The following is a 23,300-nucleotide window of genomic DNA, read 5'->3' as shown; positions in this document are numbered from 1 at the left end:
GTGATCTGCTGTGTTATCAGTGTCTTTAGCTGATAAAGTACAGAGTAGATAAGAAACTCAGCAGGTTGTGTGGCTCTCCAGGAATAGGGTTGAGCACCCCTGTAAAAAATACATGGTAGCTAACTATTTTTTACTGGCCTTTGTTGTTACCCATAATTGTACTGGTAGGAAGGGTCTCTTTCTGAGGGGCTGAATGTGATTTGACAATTTTGTGTTGGCAGGCCTACTGAGGAGCCAATGGAGGAGGAGCCTGTGCTGTAGGGAGGCGTGGCCACTGTTTTTCGGTGAACCTTTTGCTTCCGCGCCATTGGCGAGCCTCCCCACCAAAACCCCCACCCCCCACTGCCTCCCTCACCGAAACCCCGCCTGTTTCTCTCCGCTTGACGGACACGTGCCAGACCCCGCCCACCCCCCTGACCCGAGGGCAGCGAGGGGGGGGGGGGAGACGGGCGGAGGAGACTGAGGAGGCGAGCGGACCCCGGCAGAGGGGCGGACGAGCAGAAAGAAGCGGGACCTTCGTTTGCCGTTTGGTTTTTCGGCAGGGGGTAAAGAGGCCGACGGTGTGAGTCGGCCAAGCAGCGGAAACCGCAGCAGCTGTACTTTTAAAGTGGAAAGGTCTTTCCTTGGACACTGTTGTGTTTGGTTTTTTTGTGTGCTTGAAGTCAAACGACAGCAAGCGAGAGCACTTCAACACCCACACACCGTACCCCTAGAGGGAGGAACTAAAACCTGTTTTAATTAGTCAAAATCAATGACTTTCTCTCCCTCGTGAGTGTCTGATTTCCTGTTCTGTTCACTTCTGTTTGCTGGTGTAACTGTCTGTCTGTTCAATAATCTGGGAAGAAGCACACAAACATATATGTACAGAATATAAGTACATGCATTGGCTTATATATGTGGTTTTGTGTGTGCTGCATACACAAAGTTGCACATGCAGGAGACCCTGGACCAGGAATAAGAAAGTCCACATTTACTGTACAGTCCTGTACCAACAGGAAATGCTAACTTGCAAAAGGGTTTTGTTTCTCAATATGCGAACAGTCACATTTAAAATATATCAAAAACATAATGCAATAAAAACACTTATTCATATTTGTACTTAAGTAGTGACACGATAAACAAGAGTTTAATGCGTATAACTGCATAATAATGGGTGTGATGTGGGGAGTACAACCCAAAAGTACTGAAGACCCTGAATTGCAAGTCCAGGACTGGCATGGGTCTACTGTGTACATATAGATACATATACTGTATATTTGTTCAGTCTGTCTCACAACTACTGTGGTTGAGTATGGAATCAGATTGAGGTTTAGCTGGGACTACGGTGACTTCACAGATCTTCAGGAGAGGCCTGTTGCTCAAGTTGCTTTTTTTGTTTAAAGACCCAGCTCCCTCTGTCCTAGTTGTCCGTGGGTCAGTGTTTTCGGGCTTCATTTTGTGCCCCCCCTCCTCACGCTCGCACTCTTTTACCCATACCATCACTACTATCGTAAAGGCAGCCCCCAGCAGCGCTCAGGAGGAGGATTTCAAAATAGCAGATTGGGTCGATTTCCCGCAACGATTTTCTCCCTCGTAGAAAATGACCGTTTTGAAGAGAGACGGGAGCGGACGTTACGCAAGAAGAACTCGGTGCCTTTTTATGAAAAATAAAAATGAAAAAAAGGAGAAGAGTAGGAATTTTTTTTGAAAACAATCAGCGAATCCACCTGTCACTTTCATTTTCGTGGAAACATGCCTTAATTTCCTCAGAAATAATGCACCATTTTGGCGACTACAAGAGAATTGTGGTGTTTCTTTCCTCTCCACTGTCCTCCATCTCTCTTTTTTCCTCTCTTCCTCCTCCTCTGTTTCTGTCACCAGTGGAGGAGTGGTTAGAGAATGTAAAGCACCAGGTCAGAGGTCATCTTGGGAGAATTCACACACCTGATGGAGAGATTGTGTAACTGTGAGGAACTTTTGTGACATGGTGACCAACTCTTTTCAGATGTAATAATTCATTTGTAAATAATTTATTCACATTTCTCACTCACAAATGATGCTGTCTGACATTTTTTGGGTGGGAGGGGGCCACCCTTGTTTTTTGTTTTGTGGGGAGCAACATACTATTGTTATAGACAGTATTAACCCTATGGTGTAGGCTTTACATGTTAAAGTATTATTTAAGTATAAGAGAGCATATACACAAATTAATTTTATCTTTAATTGACAGTTGTGTTTGCGTGAGAAGGCAGGAAGTGCTTTTTCAAGAGCTAACAGGATTTTTATGTCATTCTCAACTAAATTAACTTGGTAGTTCTGTTGATGATGTACACTTTTATACAGAAAAGTTCACTACAACATTAAACAGATGATTTACACTACACCACCCTATCACAAAGTGGTAGACCACATCACAGTAATTTAATAATTTCCTTTCATTGGTTTTTCCAATCCATGGGCCATGATTACTTTATTTCTCAGTGTAGTTTTTGTCATGGCTTCTCATTTCAGCATCATTCATGTACAATCCAAAATACTTAGCTTGACCACAACAACAGAAATTCTGGTTATGCTATTTCCTGTGTTCACTTCAAAATGTTGAATTGTATACCTCTGGGTCCCCTAACATTTCTTTTTTTAATGTGTGTAATGTTCAACTTTGTCTAGAAGAACAATGAGCTTCTCAATATCTTTAAGGATCTCTTCTTGCTTTTTGTTGATATTTTTACTATTGAAAATGATTCGAAAAACTGTGTAGGAGTATTGGACATGTCTGCCATAGAATTCAAATTTAAACGTTGTGTACCTAGCCCACCCACCTACCAGTGCTCCTCTGTACTACAGTTTGCAGCTGCACAACTCCCTAAAAATGCACATTTAAATTGTCCAGATTTTTTAAATGAATATGAGATTTGTGCCAAAACCATAACTATACCCACCCTTTGTTTCTATGTGTTGATTTACAATTTGAGTCTTTGAATACAGAAAACATGGTTACTGGTCCCCCAAAAATGTATCCAATGTTCCCTTCACAGGAAGACTCACAGCATATGTGCCTGTTGTCATTATAAACACCAAGGCCATTTGAATAAAACCCAAAAGAAGCGTTCCACTTAGGAAAAATGTAATCAATTTGGATAAGTCTTTCTGTAGCCCCTATATTTTTTAATGTGTAATAATGTCTACTGTGTCTGGATTTGCTATGGAATATTAATTGAGCTATGTTTGTTTTGACATGTAACAGTGACCATTGATATTCATGAATAGGTTCATTACACCCACATTTTTCTGTTAATGCCATTGCTTATGTTGTATTTAATTGAGGAGTTTCTCTGATGTTCCTTTTGCCATTTTGGTTTGAAACCAGTGGTCTGAAAATTGAAGAAAACTGATTTTTTAACAGTTTGTTGGAGTTATCGGGAGGAAAGAATTATATAAAACCAAGAAAGAAGTGACTGTCGTATGAATGTTTTGTTTTTTTTCCTTGGCGCACATTTTGAAACTGTCAAATTACATGAAAATTACAACACAACAAAAATAAATGGGCATTGCAGTTTTTACCAAATACTGAAATATGTCCATGTATGTGTATAATATCAACTTCACCATTGAAAATAGCTTTACTGTTGTGGCCACCCTATTTTACTATTCAGTAAATATGTATATTTATTGATATTTCATATATTGTGTATACTGGTATTCGTGATCGATGATGGTTAAAATTGAAAAAAAAAACATTGTATATTTTTGACTTTGGAAAGAGAGGTCTGTTTCATACATTGTCCTACCACCGCTTTGGTGTTTGAATATCCATACTCTGTGGCTGGATTTTGAATATGTGACCATCTTACACCATATATTTTGAATATATACATTTTTGGTCATATTAAAATGCAGATGTTTGAAATTATCAAAGCACATTCCTCAAAAGTCTTGTGTTCTTTCAAATGCTTTCCTGTTGCAATTACAATTAATGTGTACGCTACTATACACGTGTATATAAATGCATATATATGTACACATGTGCAATACACACTATTTTAGCAATCTATTACTGTGAATACTATTGATGAAGATCACTGTCCTTTTTATTTCTCCCTGTTCTGTTGTTTTTATAATTGCAGTGTGCAGAGGTGCAGAGGTGCAATTGCAGCCAGGATCTTAAAGGGAATGTCTTGTTATCGTATTTTTTTTCTGGGTGTGTGTATATTTTAAAACCCTTTTTTATTCTTCTCATTGTAATGTTGTGACTTAATTCTTTTTTTAAGTGGCCCTGTAGTTTCATTTGTCTGAAACTCAATAAAGTGAATCACTGCTACAATACAGAGATAAACAATATCATATTGTTCCTTCAGACTTATTTGGTGTGAGTTTACTTGTTGGAAGCTATAGGGATCTGTAGGCCTGTGAAGTTTAATTCAATGAGTTTCCATATGTAGTGTCATCCTGTATCATTTCTGTGGAATATGTGTATACAGTGTACGGGAGTGTAAGTGTGTGCGAGAGAGAAATTATATTGCCAACAGAGGACAGCCTTTACAGAAATTTGGTTAATTGGTTTCAGTTGTGTTTGGATTTTGTTTATCAAAAATAATTGCATAACCTGTAGAGATTGGGTCTCAGTTGAATTTGTATTGTGTGTTTGACTATTTACAGTGGGAACAAGATTCAAGATTCAATACTTTATTGCCATACAACTTAGTTGTTAGGAATTGTCCTCAGTGTGCTCATGACAGAACAGCAAACAATCACAGCAAAACAGTCAAGACACATTAAAAAAGACAGAATTGTAGCCCGATACCACCTATACATACAAATGAGATTTGTCATGTCTTCAGATGTTTTGTCTGATTTGAGAGCTGTTGAATAATGTGGACTAACGACCACTGTTAAATTCAGAGTTACTACCGACAATAAAAAGTAATGTCCATTGTAACTATCCTGTTACTTTGCTCCAGAAAACTCAGACATATGTCTAAAGATAGAGCTGGACATCATCCTACTCAGTTGAATGGATTCAAACCTGCAGGCACACTGCTGGCCTGCCCTACTGGATAATGACAGTGCGCTAGGGAGCCTGGAGTCATTACAATTTTCAGTTAGTCTTTTTTTATTTTAATTTAGTATGTGTATTGTCTGGTGGACCATGGGTTGTGCTGCTTAACTGAGACACTGTGCTTTTGGGCTGGTCTGTTTGAGTCCTTTACGCTGCTAGCATCTGGGACACAATTGAACCTGTCCCCTCTCCCGTCACCCCAGGGTTTGGCGCGCTGGAGCAGATGTTAAATTTTATTACAGTGGAATGCTTTCTGCAATGACCGTTGCCCATGTGATACTTTGGACTCATTTAAATGTGAATTCACACACTGAGTACTCAACACGTTTAGATGTGATTCTGTATATAATGCCATTCTCACTGGTTAGAAATGCACACTGCTTTATGGATAATTTGCAGGCTTTACTTGTTGTCAGAGGTATTGTCGGAAGGGATGCCTCACGTTTCCGGGCAGGTCTGTTGTATGTTTCAAGGTCAAGTGTGGTCCATTTGTTTTTGCGTAAATAAATGGCTCCATGGCTCAACGGCTGTTCTTGAAGAAACTATTAAAGCTATTAAATTCTTTTTTAAAAATTAATAAATAAATATAACATTTAAATTCTGATTTGCCCAGTGCTTGTGTAGCCCCCACATGAGAGGTGTGTGCCACAGCAAGTCACTGCATTAGTGACAAAAAGAATTAAGGTTGGATTTAAAATTATTTTTGATGAAGCTAATGGAATTTTTTGTGGGTTACCAGTGCCTGTGGTTGTGTATTTCAAGTGGTTATTTCACATTTATCCAAATTGTAAACCCTGTGTTAAATTTTAAGTGTATTAACTTTGGGGGGGGGGGGATTTCCCCCTCTGATAACACCACATCTTAATTCACATAAGCATGTAGCTCCCTGTCGCTAATAAATTGGGTCTCTTTCCTGAATTATACTACTGCCAAAGTACTTGAAAAAAAAATCCAGAAATACTGGTGTCTGGTAAAATAAAATGCAGCAATAATCCCTAGTACACACCACAGAACTGCGTGGTATCCACGCAAGACCTCAAATCGTAGTGGAAGCCCGTGGACACGCCCAATTCTTGTCCCTGTGACGTTAACGCGTATGTTCACGTAAAGCTGGCGCTCCGGTTTCCTGGCGGAGAAGATGGCGGCTCCTGGACCGGGGGAGGATTTCAACGTCGGGAACCATGTCTCCTGCCTCACCTGCTTGGGGCAGCGTCTGCAAGGAGAGGTCGTGGCTTTTGACTACCCGTCCAAGATGTTGACTTTGAGTATCCTTTCTCTCTTTCAGAGTCACGCTCAATCAGTAATGTCTTTGGCTGCGAGGGGCCTGGGGGGTAACTGGCTACTTTTGCTAGCTAAATAGTGATCCGCGCAAGCGTAACGAGAGACTGCCAGCCTGTGTCCCCATCCTGCATGCTAACCACGCTAGGTCGGTGGATTTAGTCGATTCGTTTGGACCTAACGTTGCTGTGGGTTAACACTGTCAAGTTGGAGTGGCTAGCACGTTATGTGGATGATTAAAGCATTCCGGTTAGCGCATATTCACCACTGGCTAGCGATGTGCTTGTGTCTAGTTAGCTGTAGCTCATGTGACTTGTAGTAGTACTTGGAGAACTAACGTTAGCTATATGGCTACTTTGCTAATCAGCTATTGTGGCCCCTGTTGGCAGTTGCTCATTCCTGGGCAGGGTAAATCACTATCTTGCAAGTCCGTATGGGGTGTTGTGGCTTCATGTTGTATGACTGTCTGGAATATAGCTAGTTAACACGCGGTATGAGCGGATTCGGAGTGAATGAAATCCCCGGTAGAGTTATGTGTTCAGATTTTAGGTAGACTAGCGTTAAGTTACAGCGTTTTTAGGTAGCTCCCGCTAGCTCATTGCTGGCAACAGAAACGGATGGGTTGAAAGCTGTTCCCTTGGACTTCTGTTTGTTGGATAACTTGCTAATTGGCTATCGTCGTGTTTAGTTGAATGGGGAAATGTCCCATTCCCCCCGCTTGACTTCTGCTAGCTAATTTGGCTAATTGGATTACGATATGCCTCTAGTTTGATAGCCGGCTATTGCTAGCGAGTTGACGTTAGCACTGTAGCCACGCGTTACTTTGCAATGAAATTATATGCAATTGTTTGGGCTGGGTGAAATGGTTTTTAGAATGCAGGCCTGGTCAGTTTTAGCTGGCGGTGTTTCTCCAAGCGAATGCTAATGTATGGATCCGTGTAAGTAACATGTATTAGTTCAAACGTTAACTTGGTTAGTCTACAACAATATAATTTTGCTGACGTTACATTGTTGTATGTACACGATGTACGTTATTGCTTTCGCTGAAAATAATAGGTTCGGTTAACACGGGAAATCAATAAGAAGTGTTATGAGAAGTAAATTATACTATGTGGACTATGTGTGTGAGAGAGTAAGACACTGGACTGGCGAGCTAGCAGCATTTCTAAACGAGTTGGCTATGTGAACTAGCGGAGGTGACCTTCTGTTACTGCAGATTGGTGCTTGGTGTAATATTGGTATAATTTAAAATCGTAAGAAACGTCTTAATGGCATCTCGCCGGGCACAAACTTACGATCTCGTGTCCCATGTGTTGCTTTTTGTGACTGTTTCAGTTTCAATCTGACTGTTTGACATGGATTTGCAATGGGTGCTGGGAACCCAGCATGGTGGAGGAAGTGTGTCAAGGAAGGACAATGTTAGCTTCTAATAAGTATTCTCAGGGAATAGCTCTTGTACTGTTGCCTGATTATGGGAGGTTTGTGCCATCGCGTACTTGTTGCTTGGTGCTTTAAATGCAGACATTTCTCGAGTTCTATTCCCTCTTCCAATAAATGTTTCATAGGAACGTTTTGCTCCCAGAACTAATTTTTTTTTAGGTTTGATGCTACATATTTGCAGGCTGTATTTTGAAGCCAGTGCTTCTAACTGGACTTTTAACTTGTTTTATTCAAATTATAAGGGCTATATCAGCAAATGGATGTGAATTAGTGTTGACTGCTTTGTAGCAACAAAACTACATGCTTTGTGACTAGACATTACAGTTATGCATCTTGCTGCAGCACGGTGATACTAGGGTGGTTGGGCAAAGTTTGTTGCGATTTACAGATAATGTTTTGACCTCCGTTTCATTCTCTGATGCCCATTCGGTCGTTCTCTTAATTGGCAGTGTAGCTCAGCAGTCATTGTGAAAGCATGGCTTTTTCTTGGCTGGGTGAGAATAGTGTGACTTGGACAGAGATGTGAACTGTGCATCCCTGGGTCCCCCCTCCCCTGGTGGCTCATTAACTTCCTATAGGGTGAGAGGCAGGCTGTTCGTTGTCACGCCACAGCATCCACCTGTGCGCACACAGAGCAGGGGGTGGGGGTGAGGGGTGTGAGGGAATGAGTGAGAGAGATCCTTATTGTTTTAACCCAGTGCTTCCCAAAGTGGGACTGACTGACTGTATATCAGGGCTGGAATATTTTTGACCCGTGGCCTCAGTGGCTGTTGCACTCCAAGATTTCACCAGCAAATTTCACCGTTTTACCAGATGGAGGTCCTGTTCTATTATAAATATCTAGCCAAGTGATGGGTGGTTACCTGCCAAAGTGGCTGCTAGAGTAGACAAACTTACCAGCCACAGATAAAATTTGCTAGTATTTGACTGCTGTTAATTTCTCACCCTGTTGTGTTTGCTAGGTTTGGTCACATCACCTGTCTTGAGCAATTGAGGTTGTTGAAAACATGTTTAATTCTGGCTTTTTATCCAGTCCTTATTGTAATTTGTTCGGTTATCAGACTTTTAATTCTTGACGAATGGTTTACTTTCACCTTCAAGTTTTCCTCATTTCAGTCATTAGAGCCCTACTGATTACATCTGTCTGTCTATAACTGAAGTAAAAATAGAAAGTACAAAGGGTTAAAGGAATCATTTGTCATTTAGTACAAGAAAATGAAATAATTGGTTCATTTGACAGGTTTTGAAGACTGAGATGTGTGAATATAGGCCATTTTTTCTGCATGGCAAGCGTAATATGGCCTTGAGGCTAAACAATCATTCAGGACATTACAAATGTCTAATTAAAACAATATCATGGCAAGCTTCAGAGTTTGATTACGGATGGAACAAAACCCATCATGCAGCGCAAGTCCTGGGGACGGCATGTGATATTTTATGAGAGGGTACGTTCTCGTTTTTCGCACGGTTTGTGTGCCCCCTCGGTTTCTCTTGAGGGAGGGGGGGAAGCAGTGGAGCTGGTAATACGATTTAGAGGACCTGATTCACTTTGTTAGGTGAAGGTGGGGAAATCCATTTACCAAGGTCCAAAGCTCTTCATAATCGGTAGTTTTTATGAGGTCACATCCTTAATGTACAAGCTGAGGGAGGTGATGGGATTAAATGGCAGTATTAAAATGAACTATTTGTGACGTTGTTTTGTAATATTCATTGTAACATGATCATATATTTAGCACTCTACTCGTATTGAAAAGCAGGGGAATTGCAACTACGGTGTGTTTTGAAATGAACTCATGACATTGAACATGGTAGTGTTAGCGATTCTGGCACATTCCACCAGGTCCCTATTGGAACTTCCTGGACCATGCATTGTTTGGAGAAGGATGCCTGTTTTCTGTGTTTGTCTTTTGTATCCTGAAGTAATTTATCATTTTTTTTTGCGATTTGTTTTTGGCCTGTAGTCTTTATTTTGACTTTGATCTCCATGTGACAGCTGTGTTACTGGATGAAATCCAGTAGTTGTATGTTTCCTGAGTTACTCTGTCATCAAAGTGGTATTTCACTTTGAGAAGGAAAGTTTAGATTCCGCTTCTGTTCATTTGCAACACCAGAGTACTCACCCCAACATTTTAACTCGACACCATAGTACTCACCCCAACATTTTTATCTAAAAAGCTTAATTTTACCAGCTAACAGCAAGATATGTATTGTGCCTTGAGTTCAAAAGAATTCATTGAAAGTGATGAGTAAAATGCAGCTACAGTATAGAGTAGTGGAAACTAAATTCTATGAAACAAATGCAAATTTGACACATGGTACATCTTTACTGTAGAGTAACACGTGTCATACCATGACTTGTATAAACATTTTCGGCGCTGCACAGTTTGGGTTTCCCCCATTTTTCCAGCAGCTGCTGGTGTTTAAATTCAGTTTTGCACTAGCAAAACAGCAGAATATGCTGTCCTTGTATCACCCTTAAATGACTTCAGGCGTGTGTGAGAGACACGCCTGTGTATGTATTTGTGAGTGTGAGACATGCATGTGTGCGTGCGTGTGTGTGAGGGAGACGTGTGTGTGTGAGAGAGAGTGAGACACTGAGTCACTGCGTGTGAGACACTCATTTGTGTCTGTGTGTGGTGTCACCCGTTGTCAAGTTAAGCGGTACAGTGGAGTAATATGAACTTTAATCCACAAACGGTCATTTTCCTCACCCAGGAATACAGTAAATTTCATGCAGCAGAGGCTGGGTCAGTCTCATTCAATAGCATGGTCGAGAATATCCACTCAAAATGAATGTATGCTTGTTCACTGAATAGCATTCAAGTAGTGAAGGAATTTCACTGAATTAATAAATGACATTGAGTAATAATACTTGAAATCCGTGTTCATTTAGCTGCTCTGATACTTACTGTACTTGGTTTGTGTCATATTTTGTTTGACATTGGGACAGATATGCTCTGGAAAATGTCTAATTTCCCCAGGTAGTACATGCTGGAATACTCCTAGTTCTGTGTAATTACTTTGACAGCAGTGCCTCCTGCTTGGGCCTCATTGTGTGTGTACTGTCCTCTGTGAGCTCGGTTGTCTGCAAAATCCTGATACTGAGGTGGAAGACATCTCCAAGTGATTATAATGGCAAAATATTTACACCTGCTGCTAGTATTGGTTTAAAGGTCAGTCAAGGTCACTGGTGCACTCATGGTCATGTGAAAGGTTTGCACAAGAGGCTATTTTTGTTGCAAAACAATTGGAAAACGATTTGCTTAATTTATCAGGTGTTGCATACTAGCCGGCGGAGCTGTTCAGACGTCATCCAGCACATTAGGGTTGAACCATAACATTTACTCACTTGCCAAGGACGAGTAAAACAACGGAGCTGATCGGCCAAATGGCGATTTAGGGCCAATTCATAATTTGGGTTATTTAGATTCTGATTGGTTGGTTGGGTGTAAGAAGGATGAAAAAAGGTTCAAAGGCGGGGGTCACACTGGTCTCTGCTGTAATGGCAAGCATAGCGCCAGCGTAGAATTCGCGGTTTGTGCTCCTTCAGCCGTCGCGGTGACACAGGCACTCTCAGAGCTGGGGTGTAGCTAGCCATCTGTCACCATCTCACTGCTATTTACACAGATATTTATTGTTTTGGATTGTGTTGGATTCACTTCCAAGGTCTAGTGCGTAATCTAAAATGAATCTGAGTGTTATTACACTGAGTGTTGTTACAGAAATGAGTGTTAGTGCGGAGGCCTTTTGTTTTCATGCAGGTAAACTTTGCTTTATACAGTCAAGTAGGCCAGGTAGACTTGGCAGCTGTGGGGCAGGTGTGTCAGAAGATACCTTTAGCGTTGATCCCTGCACGTGAACATCTGCTGTTGGTGGGTGATGTCACTTCCTGGGGCTCGGCTGGCTGAGCTAATCGTACCTCTGGTCTGCGGACAGTGAGGACCATGGTTCCAAACTTACAGCGGTCTCTCTCTCTCTCTCTCTCTCTCTCTCCTCTCCCTGTCCCTCCCTCCCTCTGTCTGTGTCCATCTCTCTTTCTGGGTTTTGCAGGCCACATCTGCCTTGCACGCCCTGCTTTTCAGACAGTCCTACATGTTTAACTGTAGCCTCTGTGTGGGGGGCTCTGTTTCACCTCCGCTTTGAAGCCAGAAAGTCCTTTTTTTTGCTTTCCGCCTCGGTGGAATGCTTCCTCCGTGGAATTTTTTAAAATGTTTTTGTTCCTTCAAAGGCAAGCTGTGTTGCAATACTTTGCTCAGTTGGCCACAAATAACCCCTGAATGGTTTCCTTGGCTACAGATGAGCATGTTCCCTAAGCTTTGAGGTCAGCCGACGCAGAACTTGATAGAAAGTGGGCTACGAGGGACACAATAGCGAGCCTCCTGTGTGCGCATGGAGGGGAAGTTCAGGAGACTGTTAACCTTTGATTGCACCTACACAATGTCTTCCACTTCCAAGGAAGTATGCACAAAGGACCCCTGTGGCTGGGAACATGAGAGCTCATTTTAAAGAACCGGAGAACAGGCTGGCTGTGGCAAATGGCAGTGCAACATGAACTTGCCTGCAGGATTTCCATTCCTTATACGGAATTTGCTCCTGCGGTTCCTGAACTTTATTCACCCCAAGGTGCCTGGAAATGGCCGCAGTGTGGTTGTGGACGCCACACCTCACCTTTAAAATGGGGGGGTTAATGTTGGGCCGTTTTTATCCGGAGGCCACTTCAGGCTGTGGTGCAGTGGTTATTTTACAACTGTATACACGAGAACCTGTCTGAAATGTGATGATGTCATTGAGGTGTGTGTGTCTGTGTCTGTGCAGCCATTTATTACAGTATACATATTGGAAAAAGTATAATTATCAAAATGTTATCAGGTGCATGAGCCTGACAAGGTTTCTGAAGAGTAAACAAAATTCCTCACTGGGGAAATTATTCTTTCTTTTTGGTGGAAGTATGAGACCACAGTATGGGAACCCCTGCTCTAGCCTTTCCACATGCTTATGTTAGGCATTATTAATCGTTGCTGTTATGACAGAGATTCAACTGTATTGTCTCCACTGTTTGAGCCAGCCTGCCTGATGGCCCAGTCCCCTGGCCATACGCAACAGGTCTGGCCGCATTTTTCCCACGCAGTCTACTACTTGCCTTGACCGGTCCCTTCCTCAGAATGCCCCCCATCCAGTGGGAAGCCCAACCTCAATGACGTCGTCCTGATTAATCTAGCCTACGTTTCAGAAGTGGACATAATTAATGATCACGCTGAAACTCCGCCTCCTCTAGCGTCACTGAATGTTAACAAGGTGAGCTGCTCTCACTTCCACGCTCATCGGTCCCCTCTGCAGGTTTACTCAGAATAGGGCCCAAGGGAACGGGCCATGCCCATTCGGTCCTGGTTCTGACCTCACTCATTATCCCAGTATGGCATCCTTATCCCTTTCAGGTGTTAGGTCACAAATATGTGATTAGAATGTTATTAACTGAACATTCTAATGTTGATGTTACAATCACTACTGGTAACTGAGAGTTCTAGAACACTGACTTAGAATTTGGGAAAAACGTTCCAAAAAAACAAAGGGTTGAAACTAACTTTCAACAATAAAAGATTCCTTTCTTCCTGTCAACTGAAAGTGTAGCTTGAGTTTTTACACTTAGTGCTATTGCTTCCTGATCCTTGGTAGTTTTGGATATGACTGAGCTAATTAAATAGTCAAGAGCAGAAATTGTCACAAAATCCTGAAATGGATCGGCCCTTGTTGTGCACCCCTGATCAAGAATATTTAGATGTACCTATGAGAGGGTAACCTTTTGGCACTGGGCACTCACCGTGCAGATTTATTTATTTTTATTTATTTTTACAGGAACAGTGCACAATTAAAAGGTAATTGCACCAGAGTTAGCTAGCAGCTAATTTACATCTGTTGTCCCTGGGCAGGTATACAAATGACAACCAGATATTTTTAGGCTTTCACTGGGGTGAACGGTCATTGGTATGTCCAACCAAACACTGGTGTGCTTTTACACCGTTAAATTCCCCCCTTCAAATTGGGAGAATAGACTGTTTCTATAACAAATTTATTATAATTTTTTAAAATTTGTTCTCAATGCATATTCAACATGGGTTGTTTATTTACTTGTTTTGTTCACTGTGCTAGAAATGTGAGCCATTGGAAATACATAAACCTGCGCCTCACCGCCCCCCCCCCCCTTTTTTCCACAGCTTGCCAATCGAGCACGATCAGAGAAGGAGGACAAACTGTCCCAAGCATATGCAATTAGCGCAGGAGTGTCTGTGGAGGGCCAGCAGCTTTTCCAGACGATACATAAAACGTGAGTCACCTTCCCCTCTGCTGGACACGCGCGCTGCCTGCTGTGTGAGTGACGTTGGTGTTGTTTTAAAAAAAAAAAAAAAAAAAACGATGAGTGGGGCGGGGGGGGGGGCTGCTTGACACATGGGCTGTTCCTCTATTTACTGGTTTTGGGGAGGGTGAAGAGGTTTCAAGGCCTCCCATAATGGGTGGAGCCACAGCCAATGGAATCGCTGACTTGTGTGAGCCAGTGAAAATCATTTTCCCTTTGCAGCAGATTGGGTCACGTCAGTGCGCGTGTGGGTGTGTCTTATTTTGGCCTCCGTGAAGCCACCCTGTCCCATGGGCGCGTTTGGCTGGTTGTGTGTGCGTGGTGCGGGGCAGCTTGGCGGTAATGGGTAGCGGTGTTCTCCCCGGTTTCCTGCGCGCAGACGTCGGCGCGGTGCTCACCTGCGGCATGTGGCGGGGGGGCCGCTGTCTTCCTTTCCTTGCAGCATCAAAGACTGTAAATGGCAGGAGAAGAACATAATTGTGATGGACGACGTCGTTATCGCGCCGCCATACCAGGTGGAGAACTGCAAGGGCAAAGAGGGAAGCGCTTTAAGCCACGTACGGAAAATAGTGAGTACCCGACCCCCCCCCCCCCCCCACCCCCGCCTTTCTGGAGCAAGCACTCTTTTCTCCTCTCTGTTACTCTAACGACCGTTTGGTTTTAACTTGTGTAGTTTTGAAAACGCATACAATGGTATTCATTTATTTATTTATTTTAGTTAGTGGTGTGGTGTCGTTTCATTGATTAAAACCCTTTTTGGATGTCAAATTTGAATGCTTATTTTAAAAATGTGATTATTTTTTTCAAACGCTGATTTAAATAAAGGGATGCTTATTTATCTACTAGCCTTAGCACAGTGCCTTTCACCCCCCTGCCTATCGCGCAGCGGTTCTCGTCCCGTTGGTCACGCCGTGGGCCGCTGTCTCCCCGCACAGGTGGAGAAACACTTCAGAGACGCGGAGGGCCAGAAGCCGGCGCCGGCGCCGCCGCGGTCGCAGGCGCCGCAGACACAGACCGAGTCGGCTCTGTCTTCGTGAGCCAGCGGCCGGGCCTGGCTCGGAGGAGACCGCAGCGAAGGCGGCGGCACGTTCCCGCCGCCAGACGAGGCTCGGCGCTCCTCTTCCTCCCCGCCCAAGGCCACGAGGAGGGCCAGGAGCCTCATGGGTCCAGGTGACCGAAAAGAAAAAAAGAAAAGAAAAAAAAACATAAGAAAATACCATTCATGAAAATAAGAGGGAAAAGGTAAAAACTCTCCAGATTAGACTTTTTTTTTTTTAAGGTAATTTAAGGAGGGGGGGGTGGAGAGACGACCCTTTCTGTGATCTCCAACCCACCTACCCCCCTCCCCCCCAAATAAAACAAAATTGCTTGAACTTTCAGCCCCCCCACCACGCCCCCTTCTTTAACTGCTCTTTTCTGTCTTCCATTTCTTCACGAAGGGAGAGGTAGAGTAGTCAGAAAGCGCTGTTAGTTTTTATTTCACCTTGCTTATCCTCTTTGCTGTATCCATGTTCCATCTCTGCCCATATTTTGAAATGAAATGTGACTTGAAAACACCACCATGCATTCGGAGGACATTTTCTAAAATAAAAGTAACAAAACAATTTCTGACTGTAATACTGTAATTTTAAAAGCTTTTTGGAATGCGAAAGGTTATTTTTTTAGAACACTCAGTGAAAAGGATGCCAATGTTACAGTGTGCAAGAGAGAGAGAGATGAGACATCATGAAATTGCACTTTAAAAGGAAAATGACAAGAATTATTGCTGATGGCCTGGGACTTCTTCCTATAGGAAGGTGTAAGAAATGTAGGGGAATTGCACCTTGCTCTGGGTGAAGTCCTTTTGACGGACATCTCTTATGGCATTTTTTTCTTTTGATTGTGTAATTATAATGCTTGATCTTTCATTTTGTCCCCTTTGAAGAAAATGTGTTGGATTTATTTGAATCTCTGCCAAAAACCTCTTGTTGCATTACCATTGACTGAGGAGTGGGGAGTAACTTACTTGCCATTCTTGGTGAGGCTTTGGTTTACGTTAGGTAGTACGCAAAGCCTACTGTGTGCTCCTTCTGTGATGTCCCAAGGCAACGAGGCATATGGCCAAGTGAAGCGGTGATCGAATGGGTTGGGAACAATGACCACAGAACCTGACCGTGTGATACCTTTTCTTCCCTTCAAACGGTCCTTAATTCTTCATTGCAAATACCTCTTATGTGACGGGACCATTTTTTACTGAAGTATTAATCAATACATTTTAGTGTCATTTTTGTTTTTCTGCTCTTAAATGCACAGCTTCATCACCGGTACACCAGGCATGTGAATTGTTTCCACTCACTCGATTGCATTCCTGTTTAAACACAGAAAAACAACAAATCTTCATGTCTGTTCCGGATTATTCTGGATATGAATCTCATTTCTGTATAAAGTCCAATAGGACACTCTGGTATCCTTTTTTTTGGCGGAGAAAATGTACTTAACATAAAGATATTTATGTTTGAACCTGTAGCCTAATCGAGGCTTGGCCAGTGGGTTTAAGTAATATGTAATAGAAGCTACCACGTTATATTCCAGCAGCCGAGGTATGAGAACAAGACTGCTGTCGGTTACTTTCCCAATGTTTTTTTTTTATTTTTTAAATAACATGAAAATAAAAAATAAAAAAACGAGTATATAGTCTGTATAAAATTTTTTTCATCATGTCATTTGATGGGTTGCCAACACCAATGATCCACGTAGCGTGCAGAGCTGGGTCAAATACGTATTAAGTTTGGATTCAAATACTTGTATACGCTTTATTGATCTTGGCTGATGTATTGGAACCAATGAAATACTCTCCAAGTGCAAACCCTGCCGCCTTGTCATATTAGCAGGCTCAATTACACCAGGCAAGATCAATAAAACACAGAAAAGTATTTGAATCCAAAACAAATACATATTTGACTCGGGTCTCGTACCTTGCGATTTACATATTTGAAGTGTCACTACCAGAAAAGTCATCTGGAACGTTGGCTGTGTTTATAATTTAAATAAAAATTAAAAATAAACCTTTCACCTGTCATCGGCAACCGCAACACGTGCGGCCTGCTATGATTTCACCTTATTGCCAACACTAAGCCATCTGGAAATGCATGCTGTTTGCACTACAGTACCCATGAATCTTGTAAGAGGGAAAGAAACCGAAAGAATACTTCCCCATTTTCATAAAAAAGACTTTGTTGATCAATTTACCTAATCACCCCCCGCGTATGCAGCAGGAATAATTTTTACACTTTCTGTGTACCAAACCTTATACCAAAGCAATATACTCGGAGTGGAAAATAAGCAAAATAGATCGACTGGAAAACTGCCATTCTTTTGGTGGTCCCATCATAAATTGTTCTCATGTTTATCAGCCTTTGGCTATGAACATACAATGCATTTCATTTGATGCTTTTTACAATTCAGTTTTAATGTCAGCAACAGTTAAGTTGCCCGTAGGCAAAACAGACTATTGTGTATCTGGGTATAACGCCTTCAGTATGGAAACAACTGCTTACATTTTTTTTATGAGAAGGTTGTGGATTGTTGCTGTTTAGAACATGACATATTCTCGGAGGTATATTCATCCAGTTATCCATATACCTTACTTTATTTTGTTGTTCCAAGAAAGACGTGCTGTATGTTTACAATCGGTCCATTATGAGTCACTGGGAGCGAATGTTGTAGAAAACGGGAACAATTTGGTTCAGAACCATACTAAAAATCGGTCTGCTCTAAGGAGAACAAAAATAACATTTTCAGTGCACAAAGGTCGCTTAGTTATCAGAGAAGGGACGTAGCCTGCTAACCGATAGCCAGCGAACCATTTATACACGGGTTGGTCACCAATCGCCTCTAGTTGAGTGAGTTAATGGAACAGCCCGGCCTTGTGCGCACGTATGTGAATTCGAAATGCAAACAGGAAATCTCAAGTCAGACCAGATTCCTAATATTCTGCACATTTAGACTTTTTGGAGTTGCCGCTGTAAATTCGGTAAAAGATAACCACCAGAGGGCATAGTGGATTTTGAAATTGCTAAATTGGCTCGGAATGAGTGCGCGCGATTTACAAATTGCGTCGGTCCTGGAAGGGTTGGTACATATTGGGATTGGGGGTGGGCGGTGCCGGACCTTATAGGGCAATTTATAGCTACTATACCGTCAAGTTGTGAAGTTGAATTTATAGAAGCGATTCGTGTGTTGTCCTGCGCTAAAGTCAACCCTGCAACATTTTAGTTTCAAACCCACTCGCTAATGTAGCCTATATTGAACAACTTGCAATAATGAACATCTGATGCGTCTTCGATTACCTTATTCCCATTGCACACAATGCACAGGCTTCCTCGACATCAGTTTTGCTTGCGAACAAAACATATGATTCACATTAATTGTTTGCGTGCCATTGATGGAAGGACAGCGCGTTGTCAGTCTGATCAATAATGTATTTTACTCGGGGGTGATTTTCCATTGTCACAGCACCGTAGCAAAAGAAGAGCACACACAGCTTAGAAATTGTACCCCTTGCATCTAATGATCAACGTGACATTTCATTTATTATTTAGATCCGTGGGGGGTTCTTGTTTCGCCACCCCTCAACACAACTTTTCCATTTAGTGTTCTGGGGACCTTTCGGCGGAAGACATCTGTAACCTGCGGACAGTGGTGTCTTATGTTGTCTACAACGCGCATTTGGAAACATATCCCTTCGATAGTTCTGTAAGGGTAAGTAGGTATACCTACTCATATATGTGAATGAAAATCTTTGAGTCTGTTGACACTGTAACAGTGAGCTGAGCTGCAGTGCGATTATAAAACACGGTGGAATACCAAACATTACTTAAACACCCAGTCAGGTTTATATTGTATAGGAAGCACAGTTATGTCCGTTCGTCGCATTTATTTCACCTAAATTACTTGCGTGGCTGGGTGTCAGAGCGATGGCAGTTCTTAAGTCCTTTTAGATTAAAACTACTTTTATTGTTTGTGACCGATAACAGCTAAATATAAAATTGAGTGGAGAATGCACCTTGATTCGCTGGGCATAAATCCCAGTGTTTTTTAGACCGAATAGTCTACACGACAGTGGACATTGTAGCCTAAGGTAAGGAGTTATTATAAATATAACCATATTAATATGCCATAGTAAATTTGATGCACATTTTTATTTGTTGGCCTAGATCGGAAAATAGGAAAAATAATAGGCTTTGTAAAAACTCAAAATGATGACAACGCAGGTCTACAATCACCTGCTCTTACTCCGTGTTATATTAGGCTAATGATGTTGGTTGGTAGACACCTACTTAAAATTGGATCACAATAAAGCCAGCCTGTTTGTAGCCGCAGCCTGCCAATTAAATTTCCAAAAGGTTAAGACAAATCCAATATGTCCAGCACAATTCAAACCAGCTCTTTCGCTTATTCTACAACCCAGGAACTGTATGTGTAGGCTATATGTCGCAAATGCTATTTACAAATTCAGATACATAGGCTACACGGTAGTCGAACAATCTGACCAGTATTATGTTGCAGTTTTGTATGTAGCCTATATTTTTCGGTTGTCATTTATTAGCATAATGGAGTGGGTCGATTATGTAAAAAAAAAAATGTTATTTCTTTTTTTTTTAAGTATGAAAACTGAAGTCTTCGAAAAGGCTTCTGTGTAACTAAGCGAAGTAACCATTAAGTTGATTTTCGTTCTATATCTAAAGAGCAGCGAACATTATTAGTAGTAGCCTACAAAATGTGAAAATGTTTTAAATGTCAAATGCTTACGTGTTGTAGAAAGTCCCTTATTAGCCAACTAATTAGCTATGTTTCATGTGCCCTGCAGCACGGTTTAAAACTCGTCTTAAACTCGTCTTAATTCTGTTTGCCTGTACAAAGTGTGAATTTTATGATTGTGATTTTCTTCTGCTCTGTATGATCTATGTCTCGGGCTATTTATGGTGTTGATATACTTTGAAGGTTTTAATGTTGTTTTCATAATTTTAGTTAACGGGAGAAAAGCCGATGAAACTATGTCTTACTGGCTCGCAAACGTCATTTTGCCCAATTATTAATGACACTTTCTACTCAAGTGTGAGGTTTTTTCTCTTTTTTTTGGAATAAACTTTTGGGGAAACACTACTTATCAGACGCGTCGCAGAACTGTTGTTTCAGCACAGAACAATAACTGAACGAGAGAATAATAACTGCATGGATTTACTATATTATTTGGTCAATGTTATTGCTTTATCAGTACAATGATGTGGGGAGTTAAAATTGGATATTCTAAGCAGCACCAATGCTGGATACAATCCTCTAAAAATTCCAAAATAGAAAAGTACCCAACAGGCAGAAGCTAGAATTCTGAGAAAATTGGGTTTTGTGGGAGCAAGGGTACCTAAGCTTCTTTGGATAAATTAAAACATTGAGAAGCCCTGCGGTGTGTCAGAGTGTGCTCAGTTTCTGCAAAATGATCAGTTTTAAAACTGTCACTGTTTTAATGCTGTTGCTGCATGAATGCTGTCACTGTTTTAATGCTGTCGCTGTCTTTGGTCCCCTCTCAGCAGCTACTGCGTGTGACTGCCTGTATGACTGAGCTGTGCTACATACGCCAAGACCTGCCGCTCCCATTGCGCTGATCTCTTTTTAAAAAAATACATAATGCATTGGCATCACTGGATCCGTTGGCATTCCGTCACAATTTCCTCGCGGAAGTACTGCTCTCCTGTACAGTGACCCACCTGGTGTACAACTAACCTTCCCACGGTGTCTCAACAATGACCGGTCGCTGTACTCTGCAGTAGCCTATTGTAAGGAAGTTTAGTTCCTCACTGCGCACGTAACGTCCTTTTTGCAGACATCCGTGCCAGAGGGCAAATATTTCTCCCAGGGAAGGTGGGCTCCCCTTACGACAACTGCCTCTGTTTTGAGTGAGACATGAAATGTGAGGCCTCCTCTGTGGTTGGTTGTGCTCTTCAAAAGATGCTCAGCGTCCTCGCCCTTCTGTTCGTCGGCCACTCTCTGGCCGTGGGCTCCAAACGGTGTCCTCCCGGCTGCCTCTGCTGTGATTCCTCAGACCTGGTGAAGTGCCGGGCCAAAGGCTTTGACAAGGTGCCCCAAGGCCTGCCCCATGGCACCTGGTTCCTGGATCTCGGGGCCAACGACCTGGTGAAACTGGAGGCCAACGATTTCGACCACCTGTGGTTCCTCAAGGTTCTGGTTCTGTCCAACAATAGACTCAAGGTCCTACTGAGCAAGGTAATGCGGGGCCATGGCCAACCGGTTTGGACTAGCTATGGGAGTTACGTTTCAACCATCATGCAAAACCAAAAAAATCTAAGTTCTATTTTGGAGGCATATTGAGAATATGATGTACAGTATAAGAAGTGTTTGTATGATTTCTATAATTTGACTTGGTAACTCTATGGCAACAGCCACAACTGACACAACAGTTTGACATGAGGGCTGTGTAATTGTTGGTTTATCCCTTTTAAAGTACATTACGGGCATTTAGCAGACACAACTATCACAGCTTTTTGCATTTTTACACAATCTATTTATACAGCGAGATATATACTGCAGCAGTGTATGTTAAGTATGTTTCTCGAGGGTACAATGGTAGTGTCCTACAGTACCTGGGAATCAAACCTGCGACCTTTTGGTTACAAGCAGTTCTTTAACCATTATACAACACTGCTGTAATGAGATCTGAACATCTCTCATTGCTGTTCCAGGCATTCTGCAACCTGTCCTTCCTGGAGAGGCTTGACATGAGCGACAACAAGCTCCGGCAGCTCCCCCCGGACTTTTCCGAGTGCCTGGGTGCTCTGCGGGAACTCCGGCTGGTCAGGAACGTCCTGGAGCACCTGGAGCCTCCCTGCCTGAAGAAGCTGGAGAGCCTGGAGAAGCTGGACCTCAGCTACAACCGCTTACAGACCGTGGCGCCGGACGCCCTGTGGGGGCTGACCCGCCTGCGCCACCTCTATCTCCAGGGCAACCAGCTGACGACGCTGCACGACGGCAGGCTCACCATGCTGCTGAGCCTGGAAGTGCTGTTGCTAGGCAACAACAGCATCTCTGAGATCGAAACCGAAGCCCTGGTGTCCCTGCCCGGCCTGTCCTTGCTGGGCCTGGAGGACAACCGGCTGGGCCAACTCAAGTTCAAGACTTTCCACAACCTGCAGACGCCGGGCACGCACCTGCGTCTCTCCGGCAACCCCTGGAGCTGCGACTGCGACTTGCACCACGCCTTCAGCAAGCTGCAGAGCGTGCGCCACCTGCACGTGGACGACTACAAGCAAGTCACCTGCCACGAGCCCGCCCAGCTGGCCGGGGAGCCGCTGGCCAGGGTGGAAAGCCAGCTGTGTGTGGCCGAAACCGCCACCGTCCTGGTCATCACCATCACCGTGCTGGTCACCGTCATGGCTGCCATCGTCATGGCCGAACGCAACCGCAAGAAGGGCTGCGAGTCCGAGTCTGATTCGGACTTCCAGGAGAAGTGACCGTACTGGGGACCTCGTGGTTTCAGGGGAGCAGGGAATTGCGTCGCCAAATCGGCGTTGACAGTCACAGGACTTAGGCAACCAGACCCTTACTGCATCTTTCTTCGGCTCTTGCTGTGACTCTGGACTGAGCCGTTCTGAAGTGGCTTCCTGGCTTGTCAAGCATTTTAATTATTTATTTTTTTTAGGTTGTGGAATGTTCTGTTCTCATGGCTTTGTCAGGTTTTCTTCCATTAAAATGTGATAATAGACTTTGGAAAGTTATGGTTTTGGGGTTGTTACAAAAAATTGCTGCAACCTTGCACAATCGTACTACAACAATGTGGGGAAAAAGCAGTAGCACTGCTGGTTTTCCACCTTCCCTTTACCAGGGAGTCAGGTGTGAATGCGGTCTGGCCAATCGGTAGCACTAATTGTTCAGTTAATTAGCAGGGGGAAAAGAAAACCAGGGACAGATTTAGATTTGAGGTCCAGATTTGAGTATCCATGCACTAGATGGATCACTATGGATCCTCTGTAATACAGCCCTTTTCACACGGCAGGAACTTGGTTCTTCTTACGCAGGTGTAAGAATGGATTTTTTCCCCCAGAAACAAAGGGGGCTGGTCAACTGTTGAGATCTAACCCTGTTATACACCGGTAAATATAAAAACCCTCAGGCCTTAAAATGCCTATCGAATTTGCACATATA

At 42.8% G+C, this 23,300-nt stretch overlaps 3 protein-coding genes across 10 annotated transcripts in view; all 3 read left to right on the top strand.

The window, feature by feature from the left end:
* Positions 1 to 4,317, top strand: part of hdac5 (histone deacetylase 5) — a 66,692-nt gene extending 62,375 nt beyond the window's left edge. For all 7 annotated transcript variants that reach the window (XM_064314082.1, XM_064314079.1, XM_064314080.1 and 4 more), the window contains one exon: positions 222 to 4,317. In XM_064314082.1, coding sequence (XP_064170152.1) covers positions 222 to 261 — 40 coding nt within the window. In that variant the 3' untranslated portion in view covers positions 262 to 4,317. The remainder of the gene's footprint in view (positions 1 to 221) is intronic.
* A 1,823-nt stretch (positions 4,318 to 6,140) lies between these two features.
* On the top strand, positions 6,141 to 16,771 carry LOC135242835 (protein LSM12 homolog A-like). The gene is made up of 5 exons (XM_064314075.1): positions 6,141 to 6,300; positions 12,915 to 13,048; positions 13,966 to 14,075; positions 14,548 to 14,674; positions 15,041 to 16,771. The coding sequence occupies exons 1-5, from the start codon at positions 6,174 to 6,176 to the stop codon at positions 15,140 to 15,142; spliced, it is 600 nt and encodes a 199-aa protein (XP_064170145.1). The 5' UTR covers positions 6,141 to 6,173; the 3' UTR covers positions 15,143 to 16,771.
* A 1,439-nt stretch (positions 16,772 to 18,210) lies between these two features.
* Positions 18,211 to 22,869, top strand: LOC135242834 (slit homolog 2 protein-like). Of its 2 annotated transcripts, none has more exons than XM_064314074.1 (3): positions 18,211 to 18,845; positions 20,675 to 21,365; positions 21,842 to 22,869. In XM_064314074.1, exons 2-3 carry the CDS (start codon positions 21,045 to 21,047, stop codon positions 22,607 to 22,609), a joined length of 1,089 nt encoding a protein of 362 aa, XP_064170144.1. In that variant the 5' UTR covers positions 18,211 to 18,845; positions 20,675 to 21,044; the 3' UTR covers positions 22,610 to 22,869. The 2 variants fall into 2 exon arrangements, with proteins under 2 accessions (XP_064170144.1, XP_064170143.1); XM_064314073.1 differs by having other exon boundaries at positions 20,672 to 21,365.
* The last annotated feature ends 431 nt before the right edge of the window (positions 22,870 to 23,300 follow it).

This window comes from Anguilla rostrata, chromosome 17 (assembly GCF_018555375.3).
Source record: "Anguilla rostrata isolate EN2019 chromosome 17, ASM1855537v3, whole genome shotgun sequence".
In the NCBI taxonomy this organism is placed as follows: domain Eukaryota; kingdom Metazoa; phylum Chordata; class Actinopteri; order Anguilliformes; family Anguillidae; genus Anguilla; species Anguilla rostrata.
This window is presented reverse-complemented; position numbering and strand designations above follow the sequence as displayed.

Bases quoted from the DNA above. Each gene is read 5' to 3' on its own strand.
- LOC135242835 (XM_064314075.1), top strand. From the start codon at position 6,174: ATGGCGGCTCCTGGACCGGGGGAGGATTTCAACGTCGGGAACCATGTC. The intron at 6,301-12,914 runs GTATCCTTTCTC...TCCCTTCCTCAG, and splicing joins GTCCAAGATGTTGACTTTGA to AATGCCCCCCATCCAGTGGG. The intron at 13,049-13,965 runs GTGAGCTGCTCT...TTTTTTCCACAG, and splicing joins CGTCACTGAATGTTAACAAG to CTTGCCAATCGAGCACGATC.
- LOC135242834 (XM_064314074.1), top strand. From the start codon at position 21,045: ATGAAATGTGAGGCCTCCTCTGTGGTTGGTTGTGCTCTTCAAAAGATG. The intron at 21,366-21,841 runs GTAATGCGGGGC...TTGCTGTTCCAG, and splicing joins TCAAGGTCCTACTGAGCAAG to GCATTCTGCAACCTGTCCTT.